This window comes from Centroberyx gerrardi, chromosome 10 (assembly GCF_048128805.1).
Source record: "Centroberyx gerrardi isolate f3 chromosome 10, fCenGer3.hap1.cur.20231027, whole genome shotgun sequence".
NCBI lineage: Eukaryota > Metazoa > Chordata > Actinopteri > Beryciformes > Berycidae > Centroberyx > Centroberyx gerrardi.
Genome location: NC_136006.1, coordinates 25,422,751 through 25,441,088, shown reverse-complemented (window position 1 = coordinate 25,441,088; position 18,338 = coordinate 25,422,751). Strand labels below are relative to the sequence as shown.

Below are 18,338 nucleotides of genomic sequence, written 5' to 3'. Positions count from 1 at the left end.
CGGATGTGCAGTATATTGCAACTTGGGTTAGACTGATATCGGGCCAATATTGGTTAAAAATTGGATATAGGCTTGTCAGTGTAGTGCACCTCTGATATGAAGTATATGATGCAGTTTTCTTGATTACATATTTATTGTATTATTGATCAGTACTACACTATGGGAAGCCCTTAAACTGAATTTAATGCAACATTTTGATCAGATTCTGTACAAGTATACATTAATATTTTATTTTATTCTTATTCTTATTGCTTTTCCACCCTGACACTAATAAAATTCTGGGGGAAGGAGTGCAACCTGCTAACTCTTCCTTAATGCTATTCTACAGGTTGGTTATTAGTTGGTAGGCTGATTAATTTGTCCGTTCATTCATTTCATTCTCCATATTCAATGCCAACAGATCCCTATGCAGTGAGCTGGGCTGTTGGGACGCTAACAGCAGCACCAGTCAGGTCAACATCTCATCTGTCTCTGCTCGGCTCGGCTCTGCCTGTGGGTCCGTGCTGACATCAACCCTGTTTATCCGTCTGGGGCAACAGCCGGCACCGGGCCTATACATACACTGACATGATGTCCCTGAGACTGACAGGGGTAATGATGATGATGATGATATCTAACACTGGCCAGTCACATGTCTGACAAATCTGCAGCACTTACACACACACACACACACACACACACGCACACGCACAGACATCACTTGCCCGTTAAGGCAGAGGCAGAAACAGAAGGAGCTGGTCAGGGTGGCATCAGCGCTGATGGCCCTGTCTGTCTGGATCGTCTCCAAATACATCTTTAACACTGCAAGGATGAATACACCATCTGGACACCTGTGACCATGGGCTCTGTAATCCTGCTGTAACCTTGCAGGTGAGTAAATGTGGAGAGTTTTTTTATTCAATTGTAACAATATGAAAGCGTGTTCTGTCTGTCGCACTGTGTTGAAATCGCAATTGGCAAGTGCACAAAGCCAGGTGGTTTGCATAATCTCATTTAGGAGTATTTATAGCAACAGTGACAAAAAGGTTCTGGATATTATTGCCCGGCTTTGCTCTCGACCGTGCCACTTTTGGGGAAAAAAGAATGGTGAAATTAGTGATGCCCGTCACAGACCAGCCTGTGTCCCTGTATCGCTCACTTGTCACGTCTCTAGTATAGTCAATCAGCGAGGACAATGAGGCTTGTGTCTGTGATGTGTCCCTGTTGGGAGAGGCCCCAACACTGCCAGGTCACACACTGAACAGTAATCAGAACTGGGAGACAGCCTCTGTTCTTTGAAGAAGTCCAAACAATGGGGCCATGTATGCTGTCTTTTGCTTTGTCATGAGGAAGGATAATGGCTAAATTAAAAGTTACTCATTATCAATCTAGTGTTCAAAACAAGCCACTGTGGATTTTAAGGAGTTTGATTTGTGGACGTTCTGTTTTATTCAGTGGTGGGTCATGCCAAGCCTGCAGCCTGTTTGTTACTGTTTTCAGAGACCGGAGCTGTCAAGTCCTCTGAAAAAGCCAGCTCACGATTCGAGATCATTTCCCCAAGAACAGTTTGTTCAGCACATGGTGGAGGAAGGGAAAGTAAAGTGAACAGGAGTCAATGCTTAACTACCCTTGGGTTTCGCATGTTCTTGCTGAGAGGGAGGGGATAATAAACTCCTAACTGAGCTTGCAGTGCAACAGCTGACAGCTGTGTAATGTTGAGAGAATGACCAGGATGTGTCAAATCTGGGTTGTGTAGCTGTAAATGTAAAAAGCTGAGCGCAGGGTAGAAATTAATTTGAACATACTGTCATTAGGGCAATTATTGGCAGGATTATTATTACTATTATTATTATTATTATTATAAGAATGCGGCCCCCGACAGCTGGAAATGCTCTATCATTAACATACTGTCATTAGGGCAATTATTGGCAGGATTATTATTACTATTATTATTATTATTATTATAAGAATGCGGCCCCCGACAGCTGGAAGTGCTCTATCATTAAGTCATTTCAGTCTCTCCCCTCGAATACCCTGCAGAGCTGTGAAAAACCTCCGTCATTTCAAAGTTAGTGGTTTGTAACGGCGCTCTCAGCTCGGGTGGTTTCTGTGAATGTTTAATTTCCTCTCTCTCTCCTTTCCTGAGGGGCGGCGGGGCGCTTAACGAATAGACTGCTGCGGTTTGCCCTCCAGAGGGGAACGTTAAACAGGTGAAGCCGAACGCCGCTCTCATTAGTTACAGATGCAGTGAGCCGCCGCTCACCAGAGACCGGAGCCAGGAAACTGAAAGCCTCCACAGCTATTGCCGCCGACACTCCAGAGACCCTTGAAGAGTGGCTCAGACTGTGTGACTGGCTGCCAGCTCAATGGAATTTACTGTACTGCTGGGGATCGAGCATAAGAGGGAGACTCCAGCCTGGGAGATTGTAGTTCTGTTATGAGAGTCTTTTCTTTTTTGTGCGGCTGTTTGTGGTTGCACTTCATAATGTAGTTTCTGTGTGTCAGTTAGACCAGGATCCAAAGTGTAACTGTGCTTGTTTCTGCTCAAAGTGCCAGACTGGGGAGATGTGCACTTCTGAGACAAGTGAATGTTTTTAATTACTCCAGGTATGTTTCAATTCTTATCAAAAGGGATTTCAAACCACTCAACTTTGGAAAACACTGTGTGACCTTTTACTCTTCGATTTGTGCGGCAGTCCCGCAAACAAGTGAGCCCATCATGGCCAACATGGCTGTCCAGCTCCTTGGCTTCTTCCTGGGCCTGCAGGGCTTTGTGGGTACTGTAGTCGCGACTCTGCTCCCCCACTGGCGCAGTATGGCCCATGTGGGCTCCAATATCATCACAGCCACCTCCTACATGAAGGGCCTGTGGATGGAGTGTGTGTGGCACAGCACAGGCATTTACCAGTGTGAGCTGCACCGATCTCTCCTGGCGCTGCCGCCTGACCTGCAGGTACCACAGATACACTTTTATCCAAAACACCTCACATTATCAGGAGTACCTAAGCTTTTATAGTATAGTTTGCGCCAATGGGACTCAAACCAATGGATGAATGGATGGATGGATGGATAAATGGATGAGCAGGATTGTCTTTAATTGTGCCCATAACACTACTGATTGATCAACCAATCCATTGATTGATCAGTCTATTGTTTGATTGATGGATAGATAGATTGATGACTCAATGGATTGACTGATTGATGTCAAGACAATGACCTTTAAGTGTAAGATCTGGGTTGTGTATTTGTACGTGAAAAACAAATTTGTAAGTGCAAACTGAGCTCAGGGTAAAGAATAAATTGAATATAATATCATTTGGCACAATTATTATTGTTATTATAACAATTTGGACCAATCTATTGATGAATCAGTGGATTGATTGATTGGTCAGTAGTGTGCTCTTATGGGCACAATTAATGACAATCTTCCTCAACAACAACAACAATAATCTCTGTATCTGTTGTCAGCACATGTATGGTTAGGCTATTTGAGACAAATAACCACTACAGTACAGGATTCTGTTCATGTCTGCAGGCCTTCAAAATCCTGTTCAGTCAAAGTCAAAAGGCTTCTCTATCCTCTTCCACGTTAGGCTGCCCGGGCGCTCATGGTGCTCTCCTGCATCACCTCCACCCTGGCTACCCTGTTTTCCGTGATGGGGATGAAGTGCACCCGCTTCGCCCGCGGCTCGCCCCCCACCAAGACGGCCCTGGTGCTGAGCGGGGGGGTTTGCTTCCTCTGCGCCGGCCTGCTCTGCCTGGTCACGGTGTCCTGGACCACCAACGACGTCATCCTGGACTTCTACGACCCCTTCCTCCACAGCGGCATGAAGTATGAGATCGGCCTGGCCGTCTACGTGGGCTACGCCTCCGCCTGCCTCAGTCTGACCGGGGGGCTGGTGCTGTGCTGGAACAGCGGTGCCGTCGGGTCGGCCGGGAACCCCCTCCCCATGCTGAGGCACCAGGGGTCCGCACCTCCCCCGCCCCCCCCCTGTCTTCAGCACCATATATCCCCCTGCTCCCCCCTACAAGCCGGCTGAGGCCCTGAAGGACAATCGTTCCCCCTCATCTGTCTCCATCTCCAGCAGCGGCTATAGGCTCAATGACTACGTCTAAGAAGAGAGGGGAAATACTAACAGAATAACTGCAGAGCCACAAGGACTGTGTCTGACTGAGGATACCATAACACCCAACTGTCAACTAAACACACCTCTGCCTTATGTTTTAATACCTCTGCAGGTATTTTTCATGCCCTCCAGACCCATAAGACAAGCAGCAAAAAGCGGGAAAGGATATTTTAATAACAAGGAGAAAACTCATAAGGATATCACAACTTGCCAAACTGTCCAGGGTTTCCTCTAACTTTAATATGTTCAAATCTGAGAGAGTGATCAAATCTCTGACCCAGTCAGAGCCATGAGTCTATAAGCAGCTATGGTCTCCCATTTCCACTTTTGGTATATTTTTTAAAGTCAGCTATAAGGCAAAGGAGAAATGTTTAGTTGCCGTTGTGTGGCTGAAGGGAAAAAAGCTGATGGTCACTAAAGACCAGAAGGTGGCAGTATATTCCTGCAAATATCCACAAAACTGACTTGAGATCAGATTATTCTGTATGGCACAAGACTCCTAGTGGACACTTGCTTGCCCCTGCTGGATAAATACATTTAATTATGCATTACACTAGAATGCTTTCCACATTTGTGTTGTTATGTTGCCGTTGATTTTGCTCCACATTGCTCATACTCTCTGTTCCTTTTTTAAGTAAATGTTTTGCTATTTTGCAACATGTGTTATTGTTTTTTACAAAGACAGCAAATGAAGACTTTGTGTCAAGAGTTTTCTCTGAGACTTTACATGGAGTCTGGTTTCAGTCTGTGACCAAACTGAGTTGAAAGTTGTTATAATTTTTCTGTCACTTCCTAGTACTTTCAAGTAGGGTTTTACTGATATGAATTTTTGAAAGCCAATACCAATATCAATATTTTGTAAATGAAATTGATGATGTTTTGTGCTACTATTCAATATCTTTAAATCTTTAAAACCATTTTCATGCCAAAAAAAACATCACTATTCATTGTTTCCCACAGAATTTTATTCTCGTCTCAAACTGTATTTAGACCATGGGACACTAAAACTCTCCACTGTGCACAATCTTGGGATGAACTGTCTTACAAAATAATTCAGATACTAAGTGACTCATTATGTGTCTTTTTTGAAGCCCTGTCCTATTTTTGTTTTTATTGTAGAACTTTCAAAGTATTTCTGGTAGTCGATTAATTTGCTGCTGCACACAACAGAGCTTGTTATTCACGAGGAGCAGAAGGCTTCCAGTAAAGCTTGAGAAAGCCACTGGATGGCAGCAACAGTCTATCAAGAAGCTAAGTCATTTTGGTAGATATGGTATGCGTTACCAGTTGAAGCACACATTGGATTTTAGGAATGGGAATGACCATATAGCCTGACTCTTAATAGGTATATGTGTGAAATGAAAATAATTGTCACTTAAAAAGCTTCATGAATGCTTGTTACGATGTCATGTTTGATCCATATATGGCTGTGATGTGATTCATTACTGGTGTCCATAAAGGCTGATATTGCAGGCTGTGCTACCTGCCTGACTAATAGACATGTGGGCATGTTTCTGTGCTTTATTTGTTGGAGAGCCTTCCAATTAGAGCTGCTCTCTGTCTGGCAGCCTGTCAGCCTCACTGGCACTAAATTAGAGGACATGTCACTATTTCAGGCAAGTCACTGGTCTGATTTCCTGTTGTTAAACTGCTCAATACTTCCACTTAGATTAACAAACTAAATGATGTTGCTGGTAAAGAAGGAATGGTAACACTTTATTTGGATAGTCCAATGTTGATGTTCAACTATCAGCTATCAAGTGACAGAAAGTAGATGTTCAACAAAGTGTCACTTGCCTATTTGGTGCAGGTCTCTAAAGACTGTGTAACCCTAACACTTTAGCCTGATCCCAATCCTAACACTGCAATCATCAACACAATCATAATTTTTATCTGCGGTCCCTTGGCAGGTTACAATGAATACCTGTAGACTTCACCTGAAACTCATTGACTTTTTAATGATTCATATTCATGTCATACATATGATTATCAGCATTGAACTATCCAAATAAAGTGTGGAAGGAACAATGCATTTCATGACGTTTGGAATTCAGTAAACAAAATGAGGTAATGATGTTATACGGTTGCATAACCCTTTATGAAACAGAAATAAAGTATTATTATAATACATTTTAGAAAAATACTATACAAATATCCCAGCAAAACTAGAAGCCCCTATAGGAATATTATAGGAATATAAGATAAATATTATAGTGAGCCAAAAAATGTCATAAAGTACGATAAGATCATTATAAACTCACGACTGAGTATTGTACACTATAAGTGACTATAGGAATATTAAAAGAATATTACAGTGATACCATAGCAGATGAAAAATAAAGTACTATTTAAACTCACTATTTAGTACCACAGACACACTCGCTATTATAGGAATATTATAGGCTAATGATATTTCGTTAGGAATGGAGAGAAAAAGACATCTAAGAGAGTTACACCAATGTAAACCAAGTTTCTCAAAAGAAAAAAGTAAAAGTTGTTCTCTGAGGCTTTGGGTTTCAGGCAGAAGAGCTTTCCAGATTTCAGCACCATGGACAGCGGCTGAACTTCTGCTGCCCCAACGAAAAACCCCTAGAATATTCCTAAATGGTCTTATAATGTGTCTGCGGTATTCTATGGTATTCAGTCAGCTGTGATATTTGCATTATATTAGTATTATCCTAAATTGTATATATATATATTTATTATAGGATTACTATAGTTCTTTTTCGTAAGGGTGCCATTCTTAATGCTCTCTGTACTGTGCTCGCAAGGTAAACACTTGAAGAAATCCTCTCAACAGTCTGCCAAAGTGGCAAATACACCAACTAAAGATTAGGTGAAAACATGGGCATCAACTGGGTATGGAATACATACAGTAGCCTTAGCAATTCCAAATATGAAGTTTTTATCATTATAATGGAGAATAAAGATCAAGCAAAAAAATGCCAGAAATGTATTTGCAAGCCATATCTAAATAAAATACATAATTCAGGACCAGTGTTCCCTCTAAGTTGTTAGCTTGGTATCCTACGTCTAATAATTTATCACATTGACCAAATAATATCTGGTCAGTCATCAGTCATTGCTCCACTTTGTCCCCAGAAATGTATTATATCTATATAAACTGGTTTGGAAGTTTTGGTGGCAAGTGCCTATAAGACAAATTGCCATCCAGAGCCCATGAAGCGAGTCATAGATAGTAATATGAAAACGGCTCTGACTCCCTCAATAGTTTCACCATGCAGCGTTTGCAGAATAAACGCAGTGCTTTAATTGCTATGCAAGCGGGGCCCGCAAGACCGTAAATCAGGCCCTGAAATGTAACCTGGCAAAGTAAAGGTTTCATTCATTGCCGATATGATATTGGAAAGCTTTCCCGGAGAGGTTGTGCGTCATGCCATTCTCTATTAGTTGCTATTTTCGGCCTGCGCTGGAAGACATCCATCCACCATCTACCCACCCTGACAGCACCCAATGAACCCACCACTCCCATTCATCTCTCTCTCTCCCTCTCTCTCCCTCTCTCTCTCTCTCTCTCTCTCTCTCTTTCTCTCTCTCTCTCTCCCTCTCTCTCTCCGTCTGACGAACATTGGTGACTTAAAAACAACATAGGAGGATTGCGTTTGGTCGTCGTAGAGGATTACGTTGTGGTGTTCCAACATTTAACCAACAAAAAAACATTTTTCATACTTTTTTGGAATCCCCTGTTGGAGTTCCTACGACTGTATTTAGATCCACTTCTCCAGAGGAAAGGTAAGAGCATGATAGTTTCTGATATTCTCTTCCTTAACTAATAGTGTCGACTGAGTCTAACTGAATTTGACCATAGTGACGGATGTTGATTTAAAGAGAAGTCGATACTGCAACACTGGCCACATGGACCCATGGTGTCAGCGTAACGGGGAGCTGAAAACGCCAGCTTTGATTCCGGTGATGCAGCACCTCGGACAAAAAAAACCCTTATCCATCCGTTTTAGGTCTCTTTTGGTTCATGATTGGGAGTTTCCTTACGGTGCGTCGCGCTCGGAAAGCATGAAACGACTTTTACGCACGGCAACAGCACAGGCAAAACCCGCCTGACGGTCCAGAAATGTTAATTTAGTGTTAAATTAAGCTGAAGGTGGATCAGACTTCATACCTGCTCTAATTGGCAGAATGACTGGGGTGAACAATGCCGATTATTAAAGTGGCGAGAACTGTAAGGCGCGCGTAAAACTCGTCTTCAACTGCGCCGTCTTCAAAGCTGAAGAAAAAATAGGAAACACTGTTACATTAGTAACTCGTGTAATCAAACCCCGAGGAAACATTAGGTCTAGTTCTGTATCTGGCCGATTCAGATCATTTGTTTTCATGACACATGATGGAGCGCCGGTTCTTCGTCTCCCTCTCCCATGGGCGTCAATCGGGTTTGGCAAGGTGTGGCCGCTCTTCATACCTTTTACTGAGTGAGTCCAAATTTGTTGTTGTAGTTTTTTATTATTGTAATAGAGAGAAAAGATAAATAAAATTTCCAGAAACTGGAATCCATAATTAAAAAAAAATCACATCAGGGATCTTTCGGGACCAATGTTCCCTCTAAACTGATAATTTAGTTAATGATAATTTATCACACTGACAAAATAATAATATCTGGTCAGTCATCAGTCAAAAATTTTGTCTACAAGTGGTTTTTGGAGTTTTAGTGGCAAATAATATGAGATGCAGGGACTTTGCCATATTGTAGCCTACATTGGGGTTTAGTGAATTGCCGCCACTACAGGCTACATTACTAAAATAAATAAGGTCTATAATGTAAAATACAGATCTATAGAAGCTATTTCAGCCTGGTTTATCAGCAACAATCGTGAAACAGGAATGCTGTTACTATTCATAAAAATGTGCAATTTGCAAGGAATAAATAATTGATGGTTTTCTCTCTTACAGCGACTCTACCTTCGGGGTTTGAAATGAAAATAGCATCAATTACTGGAGTTAGGCAAAGCTCTGGGTTCATGCACTTAATATGTGTTAATGTTGCTTTCATGAAAAGGTTTCAAAGTAGTAAATGCTGGGCTTTTCCAGTAAACCTGTAGCTTTTTGTTATGAAGGTAATGATTTCTCGGTTATCTGTGCGTAAAAGACATGTCAAAGGAATTTAGAGTGAATTAGTTTGCATTCTCTGACTTCATCGGAAGCATTGGGCATCAATTGGGTATGGCGAGGTGTGGCCACTCCACGTATCTTTTACTAAGCGAGACCAAATCTGATGTTGTAGCGTTTATCAATGTAATAAAATAAAATATGATATGATCTGGTGAATATGCTTGGATAGCATTCCTCTAAAATGTATTATAGGGTTAATAAAGTTCTTTTTCAAAATGGTGCCTTAATGGTCCTTGTAATGTGCTTGGTCCCCTAGACACTTGGAGAAACCCCCTGCAAATAGACTAAACATAAGACGAAAACCTGTATGGCAGTTGGGTATGGCAAGGCATGACACTATGTGCGTCTAAGTTTCATCTTATAATTATAATGGAGAGCTTAGCAAAGATCAAGAAACAAATCCATAGAAATCTATTTGGAAGCCTTATCTAGTCTAAATATAATCCCATTAGGGAAGCATTCAGGACCAGTGCTCCCTCTAAACTGATAGTCTGGTGACGTACATCTAATAATTTATCACTGACAAATAATATCTGGCCAGTCATCAGTCATTCCTCTACTTTGTCCCTGAAAATTTAGTGTTTAGTGAATTGACGCCCTGCGCTATCTCTCTCTATCTGTCTCTCTATCCGTCTCTTTATCTGTCTCTCTATCTCTCTCCTCCAGGTTCTCTCCATGAGATTCCAGTCCGCCGCGCGCAGTAAAACTTGATCTCGGCGGGAGGCGGGAAGCGGGCGGCGGGAAGATGGCCATCCACGCGGAGGGTCTCGTGGCTATAGTGATCTTCTACCTGCTGATTCTGTTCGTGGGGATCTGGGCCGCGTGGAAGAACAAGGACTCCGGGGTCAGCGAGGGCACGGACCGGAGCGAGAGCATCATGGTGGGCGGGAGGGACATCGGGCTGTTCGTCGGTGGATTCACAATGACCGGTGAGTTGAGTTGGTGATAAAGTGTGATAAAGTGTCGGTAAACCTCTCCCTTACTTTGTTTGTTGGAGGACTTTCTCTGTGACAGGTGAGTTGAGTCGGTATCGGTAAACCTCTCCCGTTACTTTGGACAGGTTTACCGACATACCGTTACCTTTGGGCGTCACATGAAGTCAGAGAAAGTAAATTTGTGCTCTGTGAATTCCATTGACGCACAGTCTTTTACACGGATAGCACTGCATCTGTTCCTGCATCTTATATTTTGTACTACCAAAACTTCCAAACTTGCTTATATTCATTGAATGAATATTCATTCATTTATTGTGGGGATAAATGGAGCAATGACTGATGACTGAAAAGTATAAATATTATTATTTGGTCAATGTGATAAATTATTAGTGTAAATATTATTAGTGCTCCCCTGGTGTGATTTTTTAGATGGCTTCCAAATAGATTTCTGGTTTTCTTAATAGATTCTGTTTGATCTTTGCTCTAGCCTACATTATGATAAAAACTACAAGATCAAACTGAACTCACTCAGGCTGAGGTATAGTGAGTGCCACACTTTACTCATTAGATGCCATTATGTAGGGTATGCATGTTAATGAAATGCATCATGACAAGTGCCAAACCAGTCATTCATAAAAGCCCACAACCTTCCTTTATAATCTGTGTTTTAGGCTTCTGTATGATTCTTTTTTCTTGGTTTTCAGCCACCTGGGTGGGCGGGGGCTACATCAACGGGACGGCGGAGTATGTTTACCTGCCAGACTACGGCCTGGCCTGGGCTCAGGCTCCCTTCGGGTACGCCCTCAGCCTGGTTGTAGGTAAGAACCCATGTGTCTATGCACTCTTACCACCGTGCTCATATGATTCTACATAGACCTTGATGTTGCTATAAAGCACCATTTAAGAATGCACAAAATGTTCTAAATCAGCAGCATTAAAATAACTTTTTATGAACCACACTGGGCTCTTTATTCTGATTTACCAGTGTTTTTTTGCCTGGTGCATTATCTCATAGGTGAAGGTAATTGACAAATGGGTTCACTCCACCATGAAATGCTACTAAAATGTCAGCCCCAACCTTTTTTATTGATTTATCCCTTGCAAAACAGAACTAATCCTATAATAAATAATGGATGGATAATAAACTAATATTATATCACAACTGTAAGTCCCTATAGAAATATTAGTATTATTAGTGATACCATACAAGATAAAACAAAGTACCTGAAGTACAATAAGGTCATTATAAACTCACTGTTGAGTACCCAGACACACTTTAAGTCACTATAGGAATATTATACTCTTGAAGTACAATGATCCAGGTTTAACAAATTAACTTTGCTTGCTAAAATGGCTGCTTGTGATTGCCTGTCTATTTATGTTTTGCCTCAATGTTTGGCATCGTTCAGGCGGCCTTTTCTTTGCCAAGCCCATGCGTTCGCGTGGATACGTCACCATGCTCGATCCCTTCCAGCAGCTGTATGGGAAGAGGATGGGCGGCCTGCTCTTCATCCCCGCACTCATGGGGGAAATCTTCTGGTCTGCAGCCATTTTATCTGCTCTGGGTAGGTGATCATTGGACGGGATCTTTTAAAGGTCAATGCCTTCACTGGAGGAGAAAGATCCAATTCACCATTCACTAACATACAATGCCTGCAGTGAATGTCACCTATTTACCTTCCATTCACCCACTTTAGAAAGGACTGGAAAACAGCAGACTAATTCAAGCATTCATAATCAAATTTAAACTTTTCTTAAAATATAACCATCAGATAAGCATCATATTATTAACTGTACAGTTGCCCCATAAAGTTCTCAACCCCGTGAATTGTTTTGCACATTGTGTCTGATTGGAAAAATGATCATTCACTCATACACTTCTAATGCCTTAGAATTCCTTGTGATCACCGCTTCATGTCCAGTGTTACAAAAATGTCTTTCACATACGGGCTACTTTAAGCTTTTCACTTCACCCTAACTGACACAACTACCTGCTGAAGTGTCCTGGCCTCAGTGAAGCATGTCTCTCTTTGAGTACAGGGGCCACTCTGAGTGTGATCGTGGACATCAACATCAACATGTCGGTGGTGATCTCAGCCATGATAGCCATCTTCTACACCCTGGTTGGAGGACTCTACTCTGTGGCCTACACAGACGTGGTCCAGCTCTTCTGTATCTTCGTGGGCCTGGTGAGTTTCACCGTGCGATCAATATCCACCTAGAGGTGTCAGTGAGTGGATGATTGGTTGATAGAATGGTATATTTTCTCAGATTATGTTGCTCAAAATGTAATGCTATCAAGTAGGGTTTGACTGATATATGTTTTTGAAGGCCAATACTGATACCGATATTTTTCAGCTCAAAGTTTGAAGCTGTCATTAGCTGATAATTTGTGCCAATCTTCTCACAATCTCAAATTATTTGTGAACAATTACAATAACTCAGGGATTAGTAAACAAGTCTGATATTTGAAATATATTAACATCACCAAATATGTTTGTAACCAAATATGTTTTTTTTCCCCTCTTCCTATGTTTTTAATAGTTTATACTATACTTATTTTATGTAGATTAATTAAACTGGGACGTGTATTTTTAAGTGTGACATTAACCTGCCAAGGGACAAAAGATTAAAATTAGCCTGGTGGCTAAATCTGTCATATTTACATTTGGTTTTAAATGTTAATTAATATGCACTGTCCCTATTGAATAAAACAAAACATAAATAATAATAATAATATTTGCAATTTAATAACCCTCCCACATCCCCACCCTCATCCCCCTCCCCCTCCCCATCAGTGGATCAGCGTGCCTTTTGCTCTGTCCAACCCGGCGGTGTCAGACATCGGTGTTACAGCCAAAGAGGCGATCTACCAGTCACCCTGGCTGGGGAAGATTGAGCCTGGCGACAAATGGCTCTGGGCCGACAACTTCTGTTTGCTGGTAAGCCAGCGCTTTTATCATCAGACAGCATATTCAAAAGGGGCAAAGGCATTTTGATTTCACATCGAAGACAGATCATGTGTTGCAAATAGGGGGACTGTGTGGAGTATTTTTACGATGTAGGTACAGCACAACTGTCTTAGAGATACAGGTTTCCTCTGGATGTGGTTAACAATTGATTGTCATAATTCAGAATGACTAGAAACACAGTTGCAGATAACCCAACATCTCCATGAGTAACAGATTTGAGTGGAAGTAAAAGTGTAGGGTTCAGTGTTGTCTCAGTGATGGTCTGGCTGACTGCTGTGCCTTGGTTTGGTGTCTGTATTTACTATGGTGTTTCTGTTTCTAGATGTTGGGGGGGATTCCCTGGCAGGTCTATTTTCAACGGGTTCTTTCTGCCTCTTCAGCTACCTACGCCCAGGTGCTCTCCTTCCTCGCCGCCTTCGGCTGCTTGGTCATGGCCGTCCCCTCGGTCCTCATAGGAGCTATAGGGGCCTCCACCGGTAAATACACACACACAAACACACACACATGCGTGAACGTACATACTGCGGAGTAACAAACTGCTAACCCTGATAGACATGCCTGGATGCAGCTGCTAAAACACCCTGCACAGATGAGCACACACATATAGCACATTGATCTAAGACTTAATGCACCCCCCCACACACACACACACACACACACACACTGATTAAGCAGTTAATGAAACATCACAGGACAATTGAAACATCCAGGAATCTGATCCTTTATTCAAACAGGGGGAAGTTTGATCAAAGGGAACACGCTCCCTTATTAGCTTGTTTACACCACAGCAGCTCATTTCAGATGTGTAAATGCAGATGCATAACAGTATCCGGAGGATAAACAACAGCAGACGGCTCCTGTCACACTGGGCAGAGAAGAGAGCCATCAGACCATGCCGATTCAGTGAATATTACATCTGAAGAAGAACTAATTAATTTGGCTCGTTTCATGTGAGCCAGTGCTAATCAACCGCTGCGTGTTAACGTCCAGAGGAGTGAGAGACAGAAAGAGAGAGATTATTTACCTCTGGAGGATGAAGAGAAGGAAGAAGAGAGAGAGAGAGAGAGAGGGGAAAGAGAGATGGGACAGACAAATGGTATCACAGTGAAGGGGAGGACAGGTGGATGTAGTGGAGAATGGGTGGATGGATAGAGTTTGATATAGATGGAGGTGCAGGAGAAAGTGTAAAAACGATTCACTCGGGAAGATCTGTTGACCCAAACATCATGGGGAAAACATCACGGGGACCTTCACTATGGAGTTAGACCATCTGTATCTTACGCTGGTTTCAGTTCACTGTATTACATGCAAGGTATTGTTTTTGCAGATGATATCCAATCAAAATATCTCTTTAGAGTCAGTTCAGGTTAAGGGCTTCCCACCAAAACAACAGTGTAATATTAACCAATTATACAATAAATATGAAATCAAACAAACTGCATAATATTCCACAACACTGACTGCCTCATAATCCATATTTAATGGAAGGTGAGGATTGGCCATAATATTATCAAACCAATATATTTGTGTAACCCTAGTTATTACTACATGTATGCTGTATTTTCAATTATTAATTCATTTTGTTCATGAACTTCATTAAAACCTCGTTAAAAAATATAGTTCTATCATTTATCATTCTTCTTATTCTGATTCTTCTTCTTTTTCTTAGTATTATTAAATTAATTATCAAGCAGGTCTTGTGTTCAGGACCTATGAATAGTATATTTAGTATAGCCTATTTCTATACTAAATGGCAATTATTTGGACTTCCAACACCAATAGGAGGCTTTGGCACATAAGGAATGATAATTCAAAAGGAAGAAACAGACAAAAAAAAATCACTTTGCCATGTATTATGACAATCCAGTTGATTTTTGACTGTATTTCCTGTGTCCTGCACCAGACTGGAACCAGACCTCCTACGGGTCCCTCCCTCCCAAAGAGAAGGATGAATCAGACATGATCCTTCCCATCGTGCTGCAGCACCTCTGCCCGCCCTACATCTCCTTCTTTGGTCTGGGGGCGGTGTCTGCTGCTGTCATGTCATCGGCCGACTCATCCATTCTCTCAGCCAGCTCCATGTTTGCCAGGAACATCTATCAGCTGGCGTTCCGGCAATCGGTGAGAGCACCAACAGCAACACTAACATACATCAGCACAGTTAGAGCCAGCTGGTGCAAGCATCAGTCAACCAATCAATAAATCGATTGGAGTTCCATCTCCGTGGAAATGTGTCAGATGTTTTCTTGAAAGAGGAATGGAAACAGAACTGACTCTGCACTTATCTGGTTAGACATGCAAAACCAGGGGTGCGTCGGCCCAAAAATCCACTGAAGACTCGATGCAAGGGGAGACTTAGAAATGGAAGAAAAAACTTCTCAAAACAAGATATCTAAATGCATAGTTTCCATTTCATTCTGCATCCAATCAATAAGGTGACATGAGCTAAAGTGGAAAAACTGCAGAACATTTTCAAGTTACCTCATCAAATTAAAATTGTATTTGTCATTTGCAAATTTTAAGAGAATGAACCAATGCTACCTATTGATCAAATATTTATACGCAGGGTTTATTTATTAATTTGGCTTTTCTCATCATACCTCCCCCCCTCTCGTCCATTTCCCGCCTCCTTTTTCACTCTCCTCTCCCTCCCTCCTCTCCTCCAGGCTTCGGACCGTGAGATTGTGTGGGTGATGCGCATCACCATCTTTGTATTCGGAGCTCTGGCCACCGCTATGGCGCTGCTGACGGGAACAGTGTACGGCTTGTGGTACCTGAGCTCCGACCTGGTCTACGTCATCATCTTCCCCCAGCTCCTCAGCGTACTCTTCGTCAAAGGCACCAACACCTACGGCTCGGTGGCTGCCTACGTCTTCGGCCTGCTGCTCCGCATCGGCGGAGGGGAGCCCTACCTCAAACTTCCCCCCTTCATCTACTACCCCGGCTGGGTGACCCAGGAGAGGGTCCACCACCTCACTGGGGACGTGGAGTACTTTGTCCAGCAGAGGTTCCCGTTCAAGTCTGTGTCCATGGTGGCGTCCTTCTTGGCGAACGTTGCCTTCTCCTACCTGACGAAGTACCTGTTTGAGAGCGGGATGCTGTCACACAAGTACGACTTCCTGGATGCCGTGGTGTCCAAGCACAGCAAGGAGATCATGGACAAGACCACGCTGGTGGGAAACCACGACAACATCATCCTTTCGGAGATGGCGCCGGTCAAGCAGGCGATGGGTGCCTCGCTGGCCGGGACCTTCATCAACACCGAGGTCCTCAGCGATGACGGGGAGTCCAGTCCAGAGGCTTTTCACAACGAAAACTAGGACACAAAGACACAAAGCAAACTAGAACCGAGGAATTTGAAGAAGAGGGAATAGTCAAAGAGGCATCAACATCCTTCAGGAAACTAGCTACTGCCGCACTGGCAGCCAAATCAACAGAAATCTGCTTTGGCTCCCAAGCGATTCCACAAGTGTGTTTTATGCTGATGACGTGGTGCTTCCTTCTTTTTTGACATTCCTTGCCTAGAAGCGGGAAGTTGACTGTCAATCGGACCCAGATCCTCAGCTGTGCGAAGCATACCGATCCCACTCATGTGTTTTTAATCCTATTGATGACTCTCTCTTTCTCTTTGTGAAGAAAAAAGTCCCACCTCCGCCATTTTAATTTGTTTTAAGTGCTGCTACAGTGAATGGGGGGATTTTAAAGGCAAAGCGATGAAAAGAGGCCAGTGGACATCTATCTCACTATCAGGAGGTCTACAAGGGACTGCTGTGAGTCAGATGAGAATAGTGCAATATCTAACCAAGGAATTATGTCTACACAGCAGTGTGCATGTGTGTTTGTGTTTGTGTGTGTGTGTTAATGTGTGTGTGTGTCTGCCTGATGACAAAGTGCCGTCGAGTGGATGCTCCTGAAACCTGCTTTGAGTTGATCTTCATTTGCGTAGTATACATTTACCAATAGAGCAATAACATTTTTAGGATCTGCATTGTACATAGACACATTATACTGAATTGGCAGTTATTCTCAATCATTGTTTTTAACTTGAGGACCAATCGATTTTCTTGCCATATTTATGTTGTGTGTTCACCATGCTCTTAATCTTACTGTCATACTCTCTAATGCTAGACACAGGTAAGAACAGTAAGAACTGTATACCACCATAGTTTTAAACACTACCCCGATGTAATCAGGGTCAAATATCCAAATCTAAATCAGATTACCTTTTGAACATGTGCCAAAACCCTCCTCTGCAGGTAGATAGACTTTGAAAAGAAAGCAGCGATGCTTTTCAAGGGAAACTTTTAATATTACGACAAATGAAATTCAGCTATCTTTAGGATTCAAAATAGTGTTATAAACACTTTCTTTAGTTGTTATTTGGAGCCATTGTGCAGAAATGGGACTATCATCATAAGGTTAAAATGGTCTCACAGAAGCTATTTTTAAAGTGTGCGTGTCTATGATGGTTTGTTTCCTCATCCTAAACCTTTATTGACTGGCCAGCCACAGCAGGTTAGCGGAGACAGGAAAGGATTGTTCCTCCGGGACGGTATCAATATCGCTGGTCATCATCGATCCGATCGGCCGCAGGACATTTGATTAGCGCTGTAAAGAGGTTAGGAGCTAAGGCGCAGAAGTGTTTGTTTTACAGTGTGTTGTGCTGTGATGATGGGCAGAGCCAACTAGTGATATTACACTAATAGCAACAGTAACAGTGCTGCTACTGATTAAACAACCTGTTACACATCAATTCACCAATGGCAATCTTAGTTAGAATATGTAAAGAGTTCCCAGGTTTGGATGTTTCTGACTACCAGGCAGGCTGCTGCACAGTACAGGGAGAATGAAGTAAATCGGTTATCAGTGATGCAGTGATGCAGTGATTTTTGACATTGTTAAGTGTTTCTGTTGTCCAGTTGGTTTCTGTGTGTCCATCTCCTCTCAGCATTGTCGTGGTTTGTTGGTGTCTGTACCGAGTCTCTTTCAATCTATTCTGAATGCCTTAATTTAAAGGTCAACTGAGTGGTGGGATGTTGCTTCCAAACTGAATGGCCGAGGAACACTCACAAAAAATGGCAACTTTTTCAAAATCATTTTTCAATTAGGGAGGCAGGATGGCTTAGTGGTTAGTGAAGTCGTCACCACAACGATCTCTTCCCTCCAAAAAGAGGTGATTGAAG

At 42.4% G+C, this 18,338-nt stretch overlaps 2 protein-coding genes across 2 annotated transcripts; both read left to right on the top strand.

Moving 5' to 3' along the window:
* The first annotated feature begins 2,686 nt into the window (after positions 1-2,686).
* Positions 2,687-4,095, top strand: LOC139918016 (claudin-14-like). The gene is made up of 3 exons (XM_078286086.1): positions 2,687-2,932; positions 3,573-3,897; positions 3,938-4,095. The coding sequence occupies exons 1-3, from the start codon at positions 2,699-2,701 to the stop codon at positions 4,093-4,095; spliced, it is 717 nt and encodes a 238-aa protein (XP_078142212.1). The 5' UTR covers positions 2,687-2,698.
* A 5,898-nt stretch (positions 4,096-9,993) lies between these two features.
* On the top strand, positions 9,994-16,475 carry LOC139918005 (high-affinity choline transporter 1-like). The gene is made up of 8 exons (XM_071907258.2): positions 9,994-10,177; positions 10,888-11,001; positions 11,593-11,748; positions 12,224-12,372; positions 12,982-13,125; positions 13,478-13,631; positions 15,059-15,276; positions 15,822-16,475. The coding sequence occupies exons 1-8, from the start codon at positions 9,994-9,996 to the stop codon at positions 16,473-16,475; spliced, it is 1,773 nt and encodes a 590-aa protein (XP_071763359.1).
* Positions 16,476-18,338: the final 1,863 nt, after the last annotated feature.

Coding starts and splice junctions, on each gene's coding strand:
- LOC139918016 (XM_078286086.1), top strand. CDS start 2,699: ATGGCCAACATGGCTGTCCAGCTCCTTGGCTTCTTCCTGGGCCTGCAG. Junction 2,933..3,572: donor CGCTGCCGCCTGACCTGCAG/GTACCACAGATA, acceptor CTTCCACGTTAG/GCTGCCCGGGCGCTCATGGT. Junction 3,898..3,937: donor GGTGCTGTGCTGGAACAGCG/GTGCCGTCGGGT, acceptor CCCCATGCTGAG/GCACCAGGGGTCCGCACCTC.
- LOC139918005 (XM_071907258.2), top strand. CDS start 9,994: ATGGCCATCCACGCGGAGGGTCTCGTGGCTATAGTGATCTTCTACCTG. Junction 11,002..11,592: donor CGCCCTCAGCCTGGTTGTAG/GTAAGAACCCAT, acceptor GGCATCGTTCAG/GCGGCCTTTTCTTTGCCAAG. Junction 15,277..15,821: donor AGCTGGCGTTCCGGCAATCG/GTGAGAGCACCA, acceptor CCTCTCCTCCAG/GCTTCGGACCGTGAGATTGT.